Source organism: Canis lupus, chromosome 37, assembly GCF_048164855.1.
Source record: "Canis lupus baileyi chromosome 37, mCanLup2.hap1, whole genome shotgun sequence".
Taxonomy (NCBI): Eukaryota; Metazoa; Chordata; class Mammalia; order Carnivora; family Canidae; genus Canis; species Canis lupus.
In genome coordinates, this window is record NC_132874.1 from 5974263 (window position 1) to 5996453 (window position 22191).

The window sequence follows — 22191 nt, forward strand, 5'->3', positions numbered from 1 at the left end:
TTTACCCTCTGATAAAAATAAAATGGTTTCAAGTAGGTGAGCCAATTACTGAGATTCTTGGGGTAAGGCAAGAAATAAATGTCATAATGTGATATCATCACTTTTCTATAATCCAAATGTCTCCTTAAAATGTCTTTAATTAACTATACAGAGGGAACCTTTAGGTCGAGAAGATTCAGTTTCTTTCACATTTTTTAAACTAGAGCTGTGACAACAGAGCTGCTTGATGTCGATCAGCAGTTTTCACAATGGAAACAGGATCCCCATTCTTAGAAGGTAGGGAAGGATGGCAAATCGTTACAAGAGGATACCAGCTCACCTGGAGATCTCACCATGAGGTTCGAAGACATGTGAAAACTTCCTACTATTAACCTCATGGAGCACAACAGTTGATCTTTTCACTAAGTAGGTTATTAGACTATGCAATTTTTCTCTAAGATCAAAGGATTGAAACTAAAAATGAGAAAAATGGGCTTTTCTCAAAATTGGAGCTCAGTAAGGGCCTAGCCTTTCTCTTGCAAGCTCTTTGCTCTGGCGTCAGCCCCAGATCATTGCTAGGGAGTCGGCACAGAGTTCTCAACACACTGGGCTTACATAGCAAGGGCCATGAAGCACAGCCGGGAGTCTGAAGGAGAAGCAGCAGCTATGCGGTAGAGGTATAGCTCCAACACAGGTCACACCGAGGACAGGGACTGATGCTTTCTGATATGTGGTTGCAAAATATCTCTAGGTAGCAAACTGTTACATAATTAAGTGCCTCCTGGTATCTGGTTATGAACAAAAGTTGTAAACATTAGCTTATTGTCACCAATGGAGACTCTAAGATGATATTAGCACAGATGACCACATCTCCATGCAGGCAGTGAGGCAGACTTTTGAAGGAAGCTTTAAGATAATAAAATGGCTATGTTTAGGATGCCAAATGCATATAGATATCTCACTGGATGCAGAAGCAGTGAAGCTTTCACAAGCAATAGGGGAAGCAGGCATATGCCCAAGACCTTCAATGAGACTGAGCAGCTCACTGGAGCACAGCTCCCTGAATGTGATGCTCTTTGCCACAGCTCCTCTGAGGTCAGTGCCATAGTGCTATGGTGTCTGCAGGAATGTAAAACTATGCAAGGGAAGAAAAGAGCGCCAGAATCGGAAAGACAAGAGATGTTTATTTGTTCCTCTACTTGCTTGAATGCATGGTTAATGTAGAATTCGGCCCCTTAGGAAAAAAATTCAATTATGCTTTTGAAAAATATTCTGGGACATGAGCGGCATTCTGTGTGATTTTTTTTTTAAGTGAACTGTGGCTCAATGTTTGACTTTTTCATGAAAATGATTCAGTTTACATTGAACAGTGGTTCTCGACACTCTCCCTCTCAAATATGCACACGTTTTATATGTAGGTATTATGTGTATTATTTTATTAAAATTATAAAGTTACATAATTACACCAGTATCTGAAATTATATAAAGATTGTCAATATAGATCATTTGGTTAAATTTAATGGAGTTGGCTCTCATTTTTGATACCCTAAAAAACAAAGATTTGCTATTAATGAGGATATCCAAAAGAATAATTTTAGCAGAATACAAAGACAATTTGATTTTTTTTCAATTATAAAATAATTTTTTAATGTTGAAGTATTGACACACATGTAGCACTTCTTGGTATGACTACAGTGAGAGAACATATTTATTTATATGCATATACAAAAAAGATGAAGACAATCTTAGTAGTTTGAAGTTACCAAAGCTGAAAAAAAACCCATTTATCAGTAAGATTTACCTGATGCAATAAATGTTGTGAAACTGGGAAAGGAATAATAATATTGAACACTTAATTATTACTTAATAATGCTGTGAGAACTCCACATTTAATCCTCACCAGGAAACTTATGAGTTAGACATGCCCTACCTCCATTTTACAGGGGAGGAACCAGCAGTAACAGAGAGGGTAAGTAACTTGACCAAGGCTACACAGCTAATACATGTGAGCGGTAGGGAAGGGCAGGCTACAAATTCAGGCACTTGGGGTCCAGACCCCATTATTCTGCCTGTATGTCCTCCTTGTCTCTCCCCTCTCCTACCTGACCCCAGACACAGCCAAGTACGAATCCAGGGCAGATCCTGTTCTTGGGTCTGCCTGGCTTTTTGTTTTATTATGAAAACAACATACATCAAAATGCAACGAAGAAAATAGAACACTTCTTTTTTTTAATAATTTTATTTATTTATTTATGAGAGAGAAAGAGAGAGAGGCAGAGACACGGGCAGAGGTAGAAGCAGGCTCCACGCAGGAAGCCTGACATGGGACTCGATCCCGGATCCCCAGGATCACGACCTGGACTGAAGGCGGTGTTAAACCACTGAGCCACCCAGGCTGCCCTAGAACACTTCTAATGACATGTTTACACTAGTGGGAATTACCTAAATGACATTCTATAGAGTTTTGAAAAGGATTAGAGCAGGGCACAAAAGTTGACAAGTCTGCTCCTACCACACAGTGACTAGAAACACATGTGAAGGTGTAAATCAGTAAGGCTGAGACATGGCTGGCAGCAGTGGAGAGCCAGCTAGAAGGGGCTAGGGAGGTGAGGGACTGAAACCCAATCAAATCATCAGACTGAGGACGGTGAGCATATATTAAGCATCCATGATAGAATCAGGTATTCTAGAGGAGCTCCAGAAAAATTTCAATCTGATTTTTATGACAGCTCTGCTAGTCTGTTATTTTTCTCATTTTACAGATGAGGAAACTGAACCTCCCCAAAGATTAAGCAACTGCCTTACAATGAAATAGTTAACACCAATTAAGATTCATACCTCACTTTATATGACTCTAAAGCCTGTACCCCAGATTAGTCATACCTTGATAGGCCATGTTCAAAGCATCATCTAAATGAAAAAAAAAAGGAGGTCTGAGCAAAGAGGTCACACCCAGAGTATCTGGGTCAGGTGGAATGGCACCTTTGAGAGCACTGGGTTCAGAGGATCAACAGAGCATGGCCACCTGCTCTTTGGTCATGAGCTTCAGCCTTGTGTTTGTCAAACAGAGTTGGAATTAGAGGTGCCTGGGTCATTTCAGAGCCAAACAAAATTAGCTGCTGCAAAGCCCTTTGGGAATTAATCAGTGTAAATAAACACATCACCATATAGTATGAGCTCTGATCAAGTCTGAAAACAAGAGACTCTGGATTATCAGAAATGACCAAGATGTTCATGGGAAGCCAATAAGCAGGGGCAAACTGTAGGATAGAGCCACATCTGTGATGGAGGAGGTACGACGGGCCACAGACAAGATGGTGAATTCTAGATAATAAGAAATGTTCATGGGATGGAAGAACCACCTGTTTTATGTAAAGCTCCAAATAATGAGATCACAGTGGACAGCCACTCAAATAATGCCTTCATAATACAGAGTATTATTGAGAATAACTCAATTCACAGGGAGCTTACGGCGGCCGGCACTAGATGGCCTGTCAGGAAAAACAGAACAATAATTACAGAAAAGAATCATATCCTCAGAAAAACAAAAATTAATCAAACTAAGTTTGTAAAGCCTATCTTACAGACACATTGTCTGGACTCATGCTCTCAAAAATGTTGTGTTTTTTCTTATGCCAATTTATTTAGTTAATTTAATGTTTTGTCCTGTTAACTTCTAAACTGGACATACTCTATGACTCATAAGATCTTAGAACCTTTAAATTTTAACAATTATAAGAAATTCATAATCACAAAGGACAGAATTCTTTTGCCCAAACTTAAACAATAACAGAACGGTTTCTGTGTCTGCTGTAGAAAAATCAACCTATGACAATCACCTTAAAAAAAAAAAATCTGAACTCCAATCAACTGGAGGTAATTCTTGACCAAACACAAATAAAACTGATAATAAGCAAATTTCATTAAGATGGCACTGAGATTAAAATGAAAGACTTTAACATGGATCAAAATTTAAAATTTTTAAAAATTTTAGAATAGTTTTGGATATATTAAAAATGGAAAAGCGAGAACAGAATCCCATATTAGTCCCAAGCTTCCCTATCATTAATTAATTTCCATCGTTTTCGCATAATATTCTTTTTCTGTTCTAGTATCCCAAATAGGACACCTCATTATATTTGTCATGTGTCCTTAGGTGCCTGTGGGTTATGTGCTTCTCAGACTTGCCTCCTTTTTTATGATCTTGAGTATTGCTCAGGTATTACAATAGCCCTTACATTTTGGTTGATCTGGCCCTTTCCTTATGGTCTATTTGGGGTTATGGGTTTTGAAGAGGAAAACCACAGAGGTGAAGTGTCATTGCCATCCTCACCACATTACATTAAGATTACATACCATCGGAGTACCTGGATGGCTCAATGGTTGAGCATCTGCCTTTGGCTCAGGGCATGATCCCAGGATCCTGGGATCCAGTGTCCCATCAGGCTCCCTAGAGGGAGCCTGTTTCTATTCTCTGCCTATGTCTCTGCTCTCTGTGTAGCTCATGAATAAAAACAAATAAATAAATAAAATCTTAATTAAAAAAAAAAAAAAGGCTACATACCATCAACATACCCTGAACTGTGGCTATGCACCTTCAACATCTGGCCATGGTAGTGTTTGGCACATTTCTCTATCATCGAGTTACTCACCTCCACAACCTCACCCACTTTCCATACTGTGCTTTTCCAAAGGAAGGAAGTCATTATGCACAGCTCAAACCAAGGAGTGAGGAGTTACTCCCCAGCTTTTTCTGAGTAGAATATCAACATACATTATTTGGATTTCTTCTGCAGGGGATAATTCTCTCTTCTCTCCCACTTACTTATTTATTCAATCATTTTTCATATTAATATAGATTCATGGATACTTATTTTATACCTTGAGTGATAAACCAACACTACCACAAACAAAAAATTTTAGAAAGAGATTTATTCAAGTTCATTTGCAAAAACAGGCTGCCACTTTTTGTCTCCTGGCCAGGGAAAGAGTGTAGGTAGAGTCAACTATTTGGAGGTCATAAACACCATCAAGAATAAGATGCTGAGGATTTGCAGGAAGACATTTCCACTATTCTGTTTACAGAGAAAAAAGGATACACACTTTTTGTCCCAGGGGACATTCTCACTTTATTTCTGATATAGCCGAAATAAAATTCATTACATAGTCAGTGTCTTCAAAGTTAACCATGGCTTGGTTATTGAAATTTGTCAGACAAATGCTGAGTCTACACTTAGAAATAACTTTAGTGATATAAGTATCACACAACTCAATATATTGACTGTATTTATTTCACCATATATTTATAAATGTGAAAAACATTGGCTTTTTAAAAATTGTGTAAAGTATACAAGAAGGTTTAAAAATGTAATGGGAGTTAGAAAAGTATAATAAATATTTTAGATACTTACTACCTATCATTCATTACCACTAAGTAACTTCGGGCCTAAAATGCATGGTGAAACTCCATAATAAAAAATATGCAAAAGCAGTGGAGCAGAAATGCATAGAACAAGTATAGAAGGGAAGGAAATCAAGACAATAAATAGATTTCATTCATTCAACAAACAGTTACAGAGCGCCTGCTATTGGTCAAGAACCATTAAAAAGTAGTGCCCAATGCTGGGTAAAAACAGTTATCAATTTTGGTCTCATATCTTCTGCTGGGAAACAATAATAGCACTATGGAAATGTACCCGAAAGTGTAATGCGGCAGGCCTTGGCTCTCAAACCCTGTACATTTCCCAAATTGTTAGGAGTGGTCCTTGGCCTGACAACTGAAACATGACCTCTGACTCCTTGGAGTAACTTACCAGTTGTGTCGCTGTACACCTGAGGCCATGGGCAATACCAGATAGCTTATATTAACCACAGGGTTTATAGTGAATGAGCACCTATTTTTGTAAAGCTTGAAGTGTTGGAACACACTGAATGAATCTGACCTCTAGGGGAGCTGCAGACTGAGAAGATAAGGTACCGCCTGCCTGTATAATTGACCCCCAGTAAAAACTGCACACCAAAGTCAAGTGAGTTTCACCAGCTGGCAACACATGCCTTATGTTATTGAAAGAACAATAAGTTGCTGACAGAATAAGGAATTGTACATGTCTCCAACTGGGAGAGGACAACTGGAAGCTTCCACCTAGTCTCTCATGGATTCCACCTCTACATCTTTTTCCTTTGTGGATTTTAACCTGTGTCCGTTCACTGTAATAAACCATAACCATGAGTATACCAGCTTTCTTGAGCCTTGTGAGTCTTTAGTGTTTAGGACAAATCCTTGGGCCTAAAGGTGGTCTTAGGAACACTCCAACTTTAAACTATAATAAAAATTGGGGCACATACTCTGAAATAAAATAATATTAATTTATGAAAGCTCATTACATAGTTACCTGAAGTAGAATAGAAGGTCAGAGAAGGCTTTCCTGAAGAAGTGTTGTTTGAGCTGAAAAATTTATTACAAAATGGGGCAAGAGTGGGAAGAGCTTTCTGGCATGGGAAAGTACATGGGCAAAAGTCTCTGGTGGGGGGTGAGCCAAGTATATGTAAGGAGCTGTAAATGGATGGCTGTGAATGGAGCACAAGGAACAGAAAGGATGGGAGAGAGACTCAGGAGATCTCACGGGTTGGGACTGATAGACCATGTAAAGAACATCCCAAGAGAAACAGGAAGCTATGGAAAGGATTGAAGCAAAAAGGAGATCATTGGGGCAGCCTTCTTAAGTTATAATTCTTCCAACAGGGTGGAGAATTTACTGGAGGTAATGAGTAGATGGAGTAAAATCATGGAGACCTCTTTTTATAGTACTCAAGATGACAGATGGTGGTATCTCTATCTGGGATGGTAGCAGTGGAAATACTGAAAAAAGAGAAGCTTTTAACAGAAATTTGGTTGGTCAGACTGAAAGAGATTGGTGATAAATTGGACAAATAAAAGAGAGGTCATGGGAGATGGAATCTAATTTTCTGGCTTGTAAACAAAAGATGGTTGACCTACTCATCAAGGCAGGAAACAGTAGATGATTTTGGATACATTGAGTCTGATGCATCTTTAGAGCTGAAAGTAGAGATATTTATAAACAAATAAATACATAAGTATCTAGAGTACATAAACTTAGGTTTTATTCAAATATTATAATTAAAGCTATGAATTCGAGGGGCATCTACTATTAAGCACTTTATATAAATGAATTAATCTGATCTTTACCACAACTACATGCGGCAGATATTATAATGATCATTATTTAACATGTCATGAAACTGTTAAGACAGTTAAAGCCATTTGCCTAAGTCACACGATTGGGAAATAACCCCAGATACTCCTGCCCCCTGTCATGCTAAGCAACCTCTCATAATAAGCCAAGAAGGGGATGCAATGCATTTTGGAGGCAGTATGGAGTAGAAAAGGAGAGAGATTTTGAGGGTAAAATTATTTTAAAACTGATTAATGGCAGAGGAAGCTGAAAATGTTAATATGAAGAATAGTGGACATGGACTGCCCTAGAAGCTAAGAGGAGTTACTGTACAAAATGAGGACTTCTTACCATGCTCTTAAAAGTCGACTCAGAGGCACCCAGGTGACACAGTCAGATAAGCAGCCAACTCTTAATTTCAGCTCAGGTCATGATCTCAAGATCGAGATTGAGCCCCTGCATCGGACTCTGTACTCGGGGGGGGGAGTCTGCTGAGGATTCTCCCTTTCATTCTCCTACTGACCCTCCCCCACACTTTCACCTTCTCTCTAAAATAAATAAATCTTAAAAAAAAAAAAAAAGAGTTAAGAAGCCCACCATGGGATTGACAAGAAAAAGTCACTGTAAACTTAGGAAAAGCTATTTTGTCAGAAGGATGAAGGCAGAACTACATGAAAGAGGCAGGGGGAGGCAAGGACATGAAGACAGAGCTATGTTTTCTGCTAACTCTGGCCATAAAGAAGAAGAAAAGAAGGCAGACCTGTAGGAGGATACAGACTCAAGAAAGGGTGGGTTGTTGGTATGTAAAACTAGACCAACAGTAAGCTTTGAAGTCAATGGGAAGGATTCAACTGAGAGGGAATAGTTGACTATACATGTGAGAAAAGGGGTACATGGACAGTGTGAGCTTCCTCTGTACTCAGGATGGGTCAGATGCAAAACACATCCATTCACGTACATTCAAGTAGAGTGAGACAGTGAAAGGATACTATACTCTTCACAGAATGTCATAGAATCTAGTAACAGATCCAGGCTCTGCTACTTTGCTCTCATCTTCCTCAGGCTCTCACTACTTCCTTTCCTTACTCAACACATCACATTTTTCTGGCTTCAGATACTCCACATATGCTGCTCTTTTGAGAACATTCTACCCTGTGCCCAATACTGCATCTCTTCACCCAGTTTCTAGCCTGGTATAGGTTGTCAATAAACCATTGTTAAAGGAATGAAGTGTGTTCAAAACACTTTATTGAAACAAACAGCCCTCTGAGGCACAGGACTGGGGATTTTCGTTTCAATGTCATTCTGCTTCCAGGTGCCATTACAGTATTTTCACCAACATAAATTTGAGTTGTCAGTTATGATTCTACTCATAAGTGGGACCTAGAAACAAATTAATAAACAAACAAAAAGCAGAATCAGAACTATAAATATAGAGAACAAACTGATGGCTTGTATTCTCTGGCCAACTCCAGAGAGTTGGGCAAGGTGAGTGAAGGGGGTGGGGGGTATAGGTCTTCCGTTATGGAATGAGTAAGTCATGGAAATAAAAAGCAGAGCGTAAGGAATGCAGTTAACAATACCTAAGAGTGATGTAACAGGACAGATGGTAGCTATTCTTGTGATGAACATAGCCAAACATATAAAGTTGTCAAATGACTAAATTATAAACTTGAAACTAGTGTAACCCTGTTTACCAACTATACTCAAAGAAAATCATAAATTTTTTTTCATCATATAGAAAGAAGATGCTGAAGTGTTCCAGGCATCCTGACCTTCTATTTTTACTACCTGTTTATTTTTTTTTAAAGCCCTAGGTTTTGAGGGATGGGGCAATGTCTGTTTGTGTTTGTGAGTTTTAAGTAATCTCTATACCCTAACATGGGGTGTGAACTCCCAAAATCAAAAGTCACATGCTTCATTGACTGAAACAGCCAGGGATCTTTAGTTATATTTTTAAATCCAGACTCATATACAACTCTCCCACAAATACAGAAAGGTATACATGTGCCATTTTATCTTATTAAAGAAGTATTTTCAAACACATACATGTGTGTGTATTTAGCATGTCAGTGAATTCTATTCTAAGCCACAATGTAGAAAACCAAATTCTAAACAGAATGTCAATCAATTTACAATGGGATGCACAAGTGTCCAATCAACCAGATGTTGTCAATCTGACCGATGCCTATTTTCATCCTAGACAAGGTATACCTACATGTTGGCGAACCCCACATAAAAATGTGAGTGGAAACAAATAATCTGATTAAGAAATGGGCAGAAGAAATGTACAGACATTTCTCCAAAGATGACCTACAAATGACTGACACATGAAAAAATGCTCCACGTCACTGAGCATCAGGGAAATACAAATCAAAACCACAATGAGATACCACCTTACACCAGTCAGAATGGCCAAAATTAACAAGTCAGGAGATAATAGATTTTGGCGAGGATATGGAGAAGAGGGAATGCAAGTTGGTGAAGCCTTTCTGGAAAACAGTATGGAAGTTCCTCAGAAAGTTGAAAACAGAGCCTTCCCTATACCCCAGCAATTTACTAGGTGTTTACCCCAAAGATACAAATGTAGTGATCCAAAGGAGCATCTGCACCCCAATGTTTATAGCAACTATGTCCACAATAGCCAAACTATGGAAATAGTGCAGATGCCCATCAACAGATAAATGGATAAAGATGTGGTGTACATATACACAATGGAATACTACTCAGCCATCAAAAAAAATGAAGCCTTGCCATTTGCAATGATGTGGATGGAACTAGAGGGCATTATGTTAAGCAGATTAAGAATAAGTCAGTAAGAGAAAGAAAATTATCGTACGATCTCACTCATATGTGGAATTTAAGAAACAAAACAGGACCATAGTCCCCTATGGGATGGAAAAATAAAACAAGACAAAATCAGAGGAGACAAACCATAAGAGACTCTCAATTATAGGAACCAAACTAAGGGTTGCTGGAGGGGAAGGGGTAGGGGGCGTGGGGTAAATGGGTGATGGACATTAAGGAGGGCATGCGATGTAATAAACACTGGGTGTTACATGCAACTGATGAATCACTAAACTCTACCTCTGAAACTAATAATACACTATATAATAATTGAAATTTAATTAATTTAAATTAATTAATTTTTAAAAAGAAAGAAAGAAAAAGTGTGAGTAGGACCATAAAATAGACCAGAAGCTTCCAGAGGCTTGGGTGGGCATAGAAATTATTCTTGAAGCAGCAGGAACGATTTGGGGGAATGAGAAACTCTTCTACAACTTGATCGTCTTGATGGCTACATGACTGCAGGTGTTATATGATTTCTTAGAAGCTCTTAAGAAGTTTCTTTTAGGGGTGCCTGGGTGGCTCAGTCTGTTAAGCATGTGCCTTTGGCTTAGGTCATGATCGTGGGATCCTGGGATTGAGCCCTGTATTGGGCTCCCTGCACAGCATGGAGCCTGCTTCTCACCCTCAACTCAAATTAAAAAAATCTTAAAACAAAGAATTTCTTTTATTGGTGGGAAATAGTTTTGTGACAACAAAGTTATATGGCACAGTTGGTGACTCAGTGAGCTTTGGAACCCTTGTATCTGGGTTCAAATCCCAGCTCTCTAAATGAATTGCTTGGTAATAACCAAATTATTAGAGTGAATTGCTGAATCTACCTAAGTTTTATTTTCCTGAACTGTAAAATGTAGATACTTCAAAATGTAAGAGTAGTTCAAAAGTAATTTTGAAGATTCAGGAGGACAGTGTAAAGTTTTAAACACGTACCTGGCACATAATAGATGCTCAAATTAGCAATAGTTTTTCTGGTAATGTTCAAGACTTTTATTTGGGAATTCCTTTCCACCAGACTATGCTTTAATGGGCATCAATAAATTTACCTTTGAGACTTTTCTCTACTTTCTTAGTCACATAAATATAACCTGGTTATATTTATACAGCCTTTCTTAAAACAGGATGCAATACGCTGATTGTTTCTGATTAGCAAATTATAACTGTTTTCCAGTCCTGCCTCTTAGATTTTTCCCAGGGACCACCTTGATTCTTGATTAGAATCTATGTGCTTTTTAATCTCTTGAGTCCTGTATTTATAGAAAATTTTCAGTCAGCACTTACTCATAATAAATCATATCTATTTTGCAGAGACTTATTCAATTTAACTCTTAACAATCTTGTATCTGAGTTGTTAGGGTATACTTTCTCATCATGCCATGTATTAAATACATTATTTAAATATCGTCAAAGAATTAATGTGAGACTAGGCAGTAGCACCTTTGTATTTATAGGAATCAAGATCGAAAAGAAAATACTCTTGCACAGATATTACCTTAGAGCAACGAGCTTCAATCTGCTAGGACTGTCATATTACACCAGAACTTGACAGAGGGAAAAATGGATAACTGATACAGGTGTGTGTGTGTGTGTGTGTGTGTGTGTTTATGTATATCAGGTCGGGTCTGTCCTGGAATGCAGCTAACAGGTGGCTGACTCTTCCTATAATCTCATTAACAGCATCAAGAAGGCAGGAAAGGTAAGATATTGAAGGTGATGAGGTATCTGTGAGCAGAAACCTCAGATATTCCCAAATGCCAGAAACAAGAGTCTGAGTTAAATAGAAAGAGTGGTAGTCTGCAACCAGAGCATATGCCTGATTATCTAAGAGAGTAGCAAGAGTGCCTGGATCAATCTGTCTTGTAATAAAGCAATGTTAAAAGAAGTATTCTCATCAGTTGATGCTCACAACTTGTCATATGTGCCAGTAAGCCTTTGGAACAGAGAGGATTTATGATAAAACATACTTGAAATTATTAACATGTGATACTTAATAACCTAGGAGATGCAGAACTTTTATGGACATGGTCAGACATCTTGAGACATCCCTATGCTCAAACATACTCCATGAAACAGTGGTTCAAGCCTTCAAAAATCCTTCCAGGAAAAAAAAGAAAAATCTAGCTTCTGGCCTTAGAGCATTCATAAAGCTGGGTTCCATTCTTCTACAAAAGAAAATACATATGAGGTAGCCAAACCAACATGAATCAGTTTCAGACAGTAAAGAATAGACTCATGACAAGTCTGAGCAGTTGGTGACAAAGTACAAAGACAGAATTTTGGATTTGGATGTTTTATAACTGGACTCATTGCAGGATGAAAAGAAGTATGAGCAAAGATGCCAGAAAGAGAGAGTGGCTGAGATTTAAATTCTGTTTGAACCCAAATATTAAACTATCTGGAAGGGAAAGAAAGTCTTAAGTATTCAGGAAAGGTAACAAAAACCCAGAATGCACACCACGCAATTAATCTACCTACCACAACCAAAGAAATAGCTCCCTTCCTATTTTTTTTTAAGATTTTCTCTATTTATTCGAGAGAGACAGACAGACAGATAGACAGACATAGGCAGAGACATAGGCAGAGGGAGAAGCAGGCTCCATGCAGGGAGCCTGATGTGGGACTCGATCCTGGGACTCCAGGATCACGCCCTGGGCTGAAGGCGGGCGCTAAAGTGCTGAGCCACACGGGGATCCCACTGCTCCCTTACTATTTTAAAAACCTTTAGAATGAGACTCTAACTGGAAAAGATCAGAAAATTAACTTTTTATTCATATTTTCATCTTTCGTTTTTAGAATTTTCATAAAAATCTGGTTAAAAATCTCTATTATTTATTTTTCCTATGTAGATACAGAGAACAAAATAAAACAGAAATCAGAGCTTCGTAGGTCAGAGAATAACAAAATACTAGGACTTTGCCAGTTTCAGGGTATCTAGAAACTATTTACCAGGTAGACTGAAGATAAAGGATTAATAGATTAATATAGATTATGAAGCAGTACAATTTTTTTAGAATAAATTTTTATGACTTTTAATGACTTGCAACACTCTGGGACAGAAAAAGAAATCACGGATAGTCATTTAGCCTCCATGTGATCCAGTTTTCTCATTAGCAAAAAATGTTACTGAGATAGTAATAGGATTAAAAATATATTTCCCCAGGACATATCATATTAAATTACCTAACAAATCTCAGAAAAGAGGGCCAAAAAAATCCATCATTTTTATTAAAGCATGGCACTGTAAAATTCAAGACACAGAGTGATGTCAATCACTTTGATCTGAGGATTGCCAAGGAGGCTAGAACCCAGGAAAGGGGAAAGGAGGAGGTCTTGGCCCGTACAGTATGCAAAATTGCTATAAAGTTTCAAAATTCCAAATTCCCATTGCAAACTTAATGAAGTTACACATCAGCTAAGGCAAAGCTGCTCACTCTACTCAAAATTTACTTTTTTAAAAGGCACATCAGGGATGCCTGGGTGGCTCAGTGGTGGAACCTCTGCCTTTGGCTCAGGGCATGATCCTGGGGTCCCGGGATCGAGTCCCACATCAAGCTCCCAGCAGCGAGCCTGCTTCTCCCTCTGCCTATGTCTCTGCCTCCTCTGTGTGTCTCTCATGAATAAATAAATAAAATCTTTTAAAAATTAAAGAAAAGGCATATCAGAGGAGATGCCTGAGTGGTTCAATGGTTGAGTGTCTCCTTTTGGCTCAGGTCATTATCCTGGGGTCCTGGGATGAGTCCTGCATCAACCTCCCAGCAGGGAGCTGTCTTCTCCTTCTGCCTATGTCTCTGCTTCTTTGTGTGTATCTCGTGAATAAATAAAATCTTTTTAAAAAAAGGCATATCAAAGAAAATATATTTTGTGCTTATATGTGCTTCATTTTGTTTCACAAAATAGATCCAAGTGTCTTGCCTACTGTATAACAGGCATTATAACATGCATTACAATATATATTACATATGATGAACATTTGTGCAGAATGCATCATGCTGCGAAATTCAGAGATAATACCTATTTCAAATCACAAAAATTGGAATCTCTCCCAAAAAGGAATTCAACTGAGAATGATGTGTTTACTTAATCCAGCAATTGAACCAAACATAGTGTCTTTTTATACCTTCATGCCCAGTTGAAGTTGAGAGCTGGCGGTCTGTCGGAAAGTCGGTCTTGAAGCGCTGTGCTGGGCATGGCAGGTGCTCAGATAAGATGACAGGCTTCCAACACCCTGGCATCTCATGTTATTGAGGAGAGGAATTAAAAAAAAAAAAGTTAAGATACAGAAGGGTCAATGCAACAATAGAGTTCAAGACAAAGGGGAAGTCTAGCCTAAATTTACTTGAGGCCAGGGAAGACTTCATTGACAGTGCAACAGCTGAGATGGATCTGGAACGAGAAATAGAAATCAGCCATGTAGACCAGAGTGAGGCTTATTGTTTCAGGGAGAGAAAACAGCACCGTGACATATCTGGAGAATTGCAAAATGTTCAAAGGGCTCTTATAAGTAAGGGAGATTCCATTGGTGGGTTCCATCATCCAAGTGACAGAATTTAACCCGTATGGGGAGAGGAAAGGAATGTGCCATGGAAAATTAAGTGAAGGAGAGTGGTAAGAGCATGCTTTTTATTTTAGGATATATCAAAAGATATTTCTGGAAATCCTGCCCAGGACCAGGGTGATGAGACATAGGTGACAGAGAATCTAATTAGAACAAAATTGTGATAGACTAATTATAGCTGTGAGTCACAATTGAGAGAAACTGGTGTATAATTGAACATGGTAGGAGAAGATGCACCAGGACCATTTAAGAATCTAAGTCTAGAGCGGGGCCACCGCCTGAGAGATACGGAGAAACAGAGTGGTTTGGAGTGGGATGCCACAGAAGGTAATGCAATCATTCAAGAAGTAAGCTTTTAACCATTTGTTAAGGCTTTGGCACCCTTGAGAATCGCATAAAAGCTAGGAATTCTCCTCTCAGAAAGATGCAAATACCTAAATCCATACTGTAGATGTAGAATATGATCTTGGGGCATTTGCAGCTCTCACTTCTGAAGACTCTACTTTTAAGACTCTCCAAACAGAGTAAGAAAAGAAAAGCAAGGCAAAAACCCTGACAGCAACTGTCACTAAAATGACTGGCAAAGGAGGACAGTTCAGTCAAAGAAATGATCAATCAGACAGTTGGATGGGAAGCCAGGAAAGAATGATGTCATGGCTTCAAGAAGGTTGCAAATTTCCAGAAGTAGGAAACAGGCAGCAATACCAAATGTTATTAGGAGGTTACGTGGGATGAGAATCAATCATAAGCCATTGGTGCTCACTGGTCTGTAGATTTGCTGCTCCAGAAGCCAGACAGTTGCAGCAAGATGAGAAAGACGACTCAGAATCTATGCAGACATGCTTTTGAAGACCGGCAGCCCGGAAGTGGGAAGGAGTAGCAGAGGTAAGACAACAGATGGTTATTTATTGTGTATGCATAGGGTAGGGGCAAATCTTGAGCATATGTTTTCAGTTGAAGAGAAGGAGCAGAAGGGTAAGAAAGATGGAGACAGAAGAGGGAGGAAGAAAATGGACTCAGTATCTTCTTAAAATTAATCAGGTCATTTTATGGAGGAAAGCAGACATTTTCCGTCAAGTAGAACAAGCAGAAGAAACACCTTTGGTCGGTAGACAGCAGTGGATACGGAGGAGAGAACATGAAGACAAGTGTCCCAGATGCCATTTCTTGGTCAATTATAAGGAAAGGTCACCTGCACGAGAGGGCATCACATGCGGTTGATGGTGGAGATGAGAAAGGCAGGCTTGTGTCACAGAGACTAGTACATGACCCCTCACCCACCACCACATGCCAGATAGCAAGAATGACCCACAGCACACAATGGAAGCTCGTTAAGTACACATGGAACAAATGATGACAATTTGAGGAATCTAGGCACATAATACAATGTAGAACAGCTGACATGTCAAATGAGAATAAAAGCTACTAAGCAGGGAAACATAAAAGGTGCTCCAAATATTTTCAAGGTGTCCAAGAAAAGAAAGCCCCGAAAGGCTGTTATTTATTTATATGCCTTTGCACAGAGCACTGGATGACCTGCAGTGATCTTAGGAGATACACAACCTTCTCAGGAGCTACCCAACGCCGCCATCCTTGTACATCCTTAGAAAACAGGTATCCACTTAATGAATAAGTCATCACTGACAGCTGGCAGATAAGACATGCAGTGTTCTTATCCAACATCCAATATTCTTCAACAGAGAGGGACAACACAGAAAAATTAGGTGATTATACTGTCAGTTGGTCACCTAGCTCTGCAGACCACACAAAAGTGGAAAAAAGCAAGCAAGCAGGACCAAGCCGACTTCTGTGCAGCACGCAGCAATCTAGATAAAGGAGAGGACCAGGTAATCTGCACTTTGTATTCCACGAATGACTTTCTCACGTCAAAATCCATTCAAATTTGAAAACAAAAATCCCTCTCAAATCCAAAATAACGGCCAGTGAACAACAGGGAATGGAAGGCATATTATTAAATCCCTTCTGATAAAAGGCTGTTGAACTGGATTCTCAGCGACTTGGGCGCATGATGGGTTACAGATGCTGTGTTCAGGTGTCATTTGAATTCACATTATATCTAATAAATCACAGTATGTTCACTTGTCCTATTAAAACTGTATTCTACTTTACTAGGTCTGAATAATTTGTATAAAATTGATTGCTACAGTTCTCACTAGAAGCTCTAATTGCATTCCTGGTATAACTTAAAATGATAACCTTATCTTAATTAGTAGCATGATGCAGAAATGCTTTTGAAAGCCTCTGAGAATTAACCTGCATTTTTAAACAGGAGCCCTGGGGCTTAAAAAAAAAAAAAAAAAAAAAAAAACTTAAAAAAATATTCCTGTTGAGTACGTGCGGCAATGTTAATTTATCAAAACTACAAAAGGAAATAATCACATAGTGAGGGACCAAGCAAAGCAGCTAACACTTCACTGATCAAACAGTCTGCATTTCTCTTTGCAGAGGCACACACAATGAAATTCTAGGGCCAAGATCTCCTTGGCTCCCACCCATTCTTGGTGCCAAGAGGGGTCTCTCTCTGGTTATTCTGATGAAAATCACTACTCAGAGTAAGTGGGGTGCTACCATCATGGAAGTGAGTGGACAGATCAAGGCATCTACTGACCTCACAGGGGCTTCACCACTGAAGGTCAGCTTTAGTATTTCATAAGCTCCCAGGCCAGGCTTCTTCCTGGTCAGTCATTCTCTCTCATTCAGTTAACTCTGGACTTCCTCGTCCATCCCATGCTGTCTAACACCACTTCTGTCTACCCATATTTGCAGTGTCCAAGCAAAGCTCCAGAAGCAAAGGTCCCCTGTAAAGAGATTAGACTGTGTGTATGTTTTCCATATTATCACTCTGGTAAAGAGATGTACATTTAAACCACCCTAAACTATATTAATGGCAAGATAAAAAGACTTCACAGTGAGTCATCATCCTAAAAACCCCAAAGTAGATGTTAAACATTCTCCAGTACACTGCTTGCAGATTGAGCGTCCTTCTAAAAAACATGATGCAGCTTGGCATGTATTTTCCAAAGTCTAGCCCAAGAAATATATTGGGTAGATCTTATTATCATCCCAAACTATAACTATAGCCACCTCTATAAATGTTAAATGCATGTTTTGATAAGAAGACTACTCTCTCAAGTTTGGCCTCTGAGGTCTATGGTTTCTATCCCTAAGCTAGTACCACTGGAGGAATAATTATCTTCCTATAATGCAATTTGACATTCCCTTATTTGAAAACGAGTACAATTCAAAAAAAATTTTTTTTTAAATTTTTAAAATTTTTAAATTATTTTCTCCCTACTAGAAGTTAAGGAACAGTTTTAGAGGTTAGAGCTGGTAGAGAATATTACAGCAGGATAATCACTGGAGCTGAATATAAAATTAGCAGAAAGCAGAGAGGTATGAATACTTCTCATGTTTGGGGATAAAGTCAAATAAAGTTCCATCTATCTTAATTTATAAGCATAGAATACAGTAAAATCAAACAGGAGAAAACAGGCAAATACTAATGTTAGTTCAAAAGCAACTTTTCTTACAGTTTCTGGTACCTTCTTTAATGGCATTAAAACACTATTTAAAATATCTATTATATGTAAGGAGCTATGTGTTGTAATTGATGTTGAGTATAAATTGCTCTTATAAAATAGTAAAGCATTCTTTTAATTTACATGCAGCTTCTCTTCCATAAGATAGGGCATTTCAGAGAAGTATCATCGTGTGACATATATGGGCATTTATGGCATATCTGACATCATATGACATATATAGATTTCTATAAGCAAGTTTCCCATATCTGGAAAGTCTTGTAAACGTATATAGGACTGGGCTCATTTTCTCTTATTTAAAACTATCTGTGGGTTTGAGAGAAAGGAGACTAAACATTGCTTAGCACTTTAAAAATTCAGCCTGAAAAGCCCCACTGAAAAAGACATCTTAATCAACAGATATTTCAAATTGAGTGACCCCAAACCTGTTTAACAAGACTGCTTGTTCTAAAGAAGGGAAACCCTCAGATAATTTCACTTGCTTTTAGTTTCACTGGTGTGACAACCACACTCTGATAGCATCTTAAGGTTGCAACACCCACGTCTTCTTCCTACTGCAGCTAGAGTCTCATTCACAGCACTAATGTGCTGAACAGGGACTATGGGAAAATCTTCTAGTGCTTTCTGGCAGCCTATGTAGCATTGCTGCTAATTCTAATGCCCAGCAAGCATAATCATCATAACCTCTGCTGTGATCCCAACAAGGATTCTTCAAACTCCTTATAAATGCATTAATCACCCCTATGAAAGTCACTGCTTGCTTTTAACGAACAAAGATAATGTATGTTACTGGGATTATACCACTGCATGCACAATCATTAGAGAAAGATAGATCAGAATTTATGATTAAGCCTTTGGACAGCAGGGCACTATGTTAACCATAAAAATCACAACTTGCAAGGATAGTGGCCAAAGCAGAGGAACCATTAAAGACTTATAATTAGCATCAATCAAGGTGACACTACTGTTGACATCTTTATTACTTTAAATACACTAATCAAATACTTCTGCATTGAGATGGAAAGATTGATAGGCGGCTAGACATAGAAAACATCCCTGTGGAGGACAATTTAAAATGATCTGTTCAAAAGGTAACGGGGAAAAAAAAGCTTTGGTATCAGTCAAGTGGGATCCAAACATGCAGCTCTGAAGTGGAAAAACTCAAAATGGGCCTGCTGGGTTGGCAGGGTTCTCTTGCGGATGTTTTATCACCAAGCATTGCTACAAATAAACACATACCCGTATGTCCCTTCTGTGCAACCCGTTGGAATTGCTTAATTTAGATGAAAAAATAACTCAGGGGAATAGAAGCTTCAGGCTACTGTGTCAGGTAAATAAATAGCTGAGCATTCCTGCCCGGTATTTACTCACTGCCTAGCCCTCTTCTTGCATGTGTGCATGGAAACACACGATACAGGGAAGCTGAACTCGGTATTATTTACATAATTACAATAGAGCTGTCAATATTATCTAATTGCATCAGTGCTCAATTTCATACCACACAGACTCTAAAATATACTGTTATTATTGCTGCTCATATAAATATTTCCATCTTAATGAAAAAGAAGCCACTCAGCATCTTTGCCACCCCTTGAGCCCATATGGCATTATTCCTTAACAACTGTAATTTTGAAAAAGGTACTTTTCTCCAAACAGTTTCTGGCTGTTGCAATGCTCACCAACTGAATCCTTGACGTTAAGGGATTAGATAAGAGAGAATGTGTGTTGTTTTCAGGTAACCATCTGGCTTGGAGTCAGTTCAGAACTACAGATGAAGATTTGGCAAGGCAAAGCTTCCCAAGGGGACAATTTCATATTTGCCAAAGGAGCTTATAATGAAGAACTATTGTGAGGAAGACTCAGGAGCCCAACTATCATGGTGGCTTCAAAGTTCAACTTTACTTCTAGGTTCTTAATTGGTGTATCTACCACTAGGTTTATTTTGCTCTTTTTAAGATTTTGTTTATTTATTCCTGAGAGACACAGAGAGGCAGAGACATAGGCAGAGGAAGAAGTAGGCTCCCTGTGGGGACACCGATGTGGGACTTGATCCTAAGACCCCTGGGATCATGTCCTGAGCCAAAGGTGGACACTCAACCACTAAGCCACCCAGGTGCCCCACCACTAGGTTTATTTTTTTTTTTTTTACCACTAGGTTTAAAATAGAGAGTATATCTTCTCTGAATTAAACACAGGCTCCTTAAAAAAAAAATGTGTATATCCATAAAAAAACAGGTGGGAAGAGTAGAAGGAAATTCCCCATTGTTTCTTTCCAAGCAATGAAGAAAGAACTGAGGAAAGAGGATGGGGACAGAGTTAAAATACTTGGAAGGATAACATTACTCAAACTATATTGCTCACAAGTCACTGAAAGAGTATCAGAGGACTCAAGCCCACTTCCATTTTTAATTTCATGGTTAAGAGAAGAAGATTTTCCAATATAGCCTGATAGCCTCACAGAGGCAAGGTAATAAGAAAAATGCAGCAATTGAGCTACTAAAAATCCCACTAGTTGAAGCCAATATTTATCAAATCACCCCTCCAACAACATTATGCTACAATTTCTAGAGGGTTCCAAGACTCTGACCTCCCCTGAAATGATAATAGCAAACCCTGCTGGCCCTTAAAAGCGTAGTAGCCTATTTCATTTGAATAGGTTTTTGCAATTGACAAAGTTATTTTATACACATTAAATTATGCATGAACTGTGAGGTAGATACGATTATTTCCATTGTACAGATGAGATCAGAGACTAGGAGAAGTTAGGGAACCTTTTAATGGGCACCTGGTCTGCTGACTCAGTAACCTTTTCACTATACTATGCTGACCCTGAGTTACTATCAAGTGTTCCAAAACTCAATTAAGGAGAGAAACCACAAATTATAGATGCTGATTACCTAGAGGAAAGACAAATTTTAAAAGGTACTTTAGCAAGAGAAAGCTGTTTCATTGAAAACCAGTAAGATAAAAAAAAAAAAAAAAAAAAAGAAAACCAGTAAGATGCAAAATGAGCAAGAAAAATCCTCCTGGTCTGAACATTGGTTTGCTTTGTTCAGAGACTGGTCATCTTTCTACCCTACTCCAAGATTTTGTTTTTCACTGCTAAGAGTCATTTGATTCTCACTGACGCACAAGGAATGAGGAAGGTTGTGTAATACTGAAAGAGGCTGACCTTACCACTCTGGAAAAATTGCCAGCCAGACACAAAGTGTCGGCTAATAATGAGTCAGGGATGGGCTCAAGAGTATCAAAGACCTTTATGTCGAATTTTTAACAAAGAAGTTTGGTATAAACAAGACTTAAGGGCTGGGAAATGACACAAGAAGAGGACAGTCACTTCCTCATCAGAGGACATGGCTTTTGCCAAAATGTGCTGAAATGTGTACACAATATTTGCAAATAGACATGACTTAGAGAACTCTTATCAATAAGTGCTATGTTCTAGATCCAGATGCGGAAATATTTGAGGCCTGGCAAATTTTCTATCCTACCCTATTTGAATAGCTCAAAGCTATTTATATACTTTCCAGTTAATACCATTCTTATTAAAAAAAAAAAAAAGGAGGACAGAAAAGATAACACTAAGAGGGCTAAGCAGAAATGGAAGAACCAAAGAGAAAAAATAATTGCAAGTAAAATACATAACAGATAAAAAAGAAAAAGAGATGCTCATCGAACAATAATGGCAAAAGTAGTTGGTCATAAGCACAGTATTACTCTGTGTCCCATTGTGTTGTCTTTCCCAATGCTTTAATGCCTCTTGCACATTGTGGAACCAGCTGCCATCCAAGCCTTCAGTCCTGGATTGACTACACAATAAATCTATATAAAACAAATGGAGGATCTTCTCAATGTTTTTAAAACAGGTAGGGATATTTTTCATTTACATGTTGCACAATGGAGACATTATAGTAGAAAAAAGGAGCTATAGATATGAAGGAAATTGAGTTAGTAGTATAAAAGATTTCGATCATTAAAGGAGCTTATTATCAGAAATGTCCTCCCAATCTAGCCCAAAATAGCCTAACAAGTCATTTTATTTTTTAAAAAAGATTTGTCT

The 22191-nt window shown here is 38.5% G+C and overlaps 1 protein-coding gene and 1 long non-coding RNA gene across 19 annotated transcripts in view; one reads left to right on the forward strand and one right to left on the reverse strand.

The window, feature by feature from the left end:
- Window positions 1-22191, reverse strand: part of LOC140626332 (uncharacterized) — a 591342-nt gene that overhangs the window by 195576 nt on the left and 373575 nt on the right. For 7 of the 18 annotated variants that reach the window (XM_072814051.1, XM_072814047.1, XM_072814039.1 and 4 more), the window contains one exon: window positions 1550-14241. The exons of 9 other annotated variants lie outside the window; for them this stretch is intronic. In XM_072814051.1, coding sequence (XP_072670152.1) covers window positions 14128-14241 — 114 coding nt within the window. In that variant the 3' untranslated portion in view covers window positions 1550-14127. Of the gene's footprint in view, window positions 1-1549; window positions 14400-22191 lie in introns of those variants that run through there. 2 more of the 18 variants (XM_072814044.1, XM_072814050.1) reach the window with 2 other exon arrangements.
- Window positions 15325-22191, forward strand: part of LOC140626335 (uncharacterized) — a 31775-nt gene continuing 24908 nt past the window's right edge. Inside the window, exon 1 of the long non-coding RNA XR_012025530.1 lies at window positions 15325-15456. This is a non-coding gene — a long non-coding RNA (uncharacterized lncRNA). The remainder of the gene's footprint in view (window positions 15457-22191) is intronic.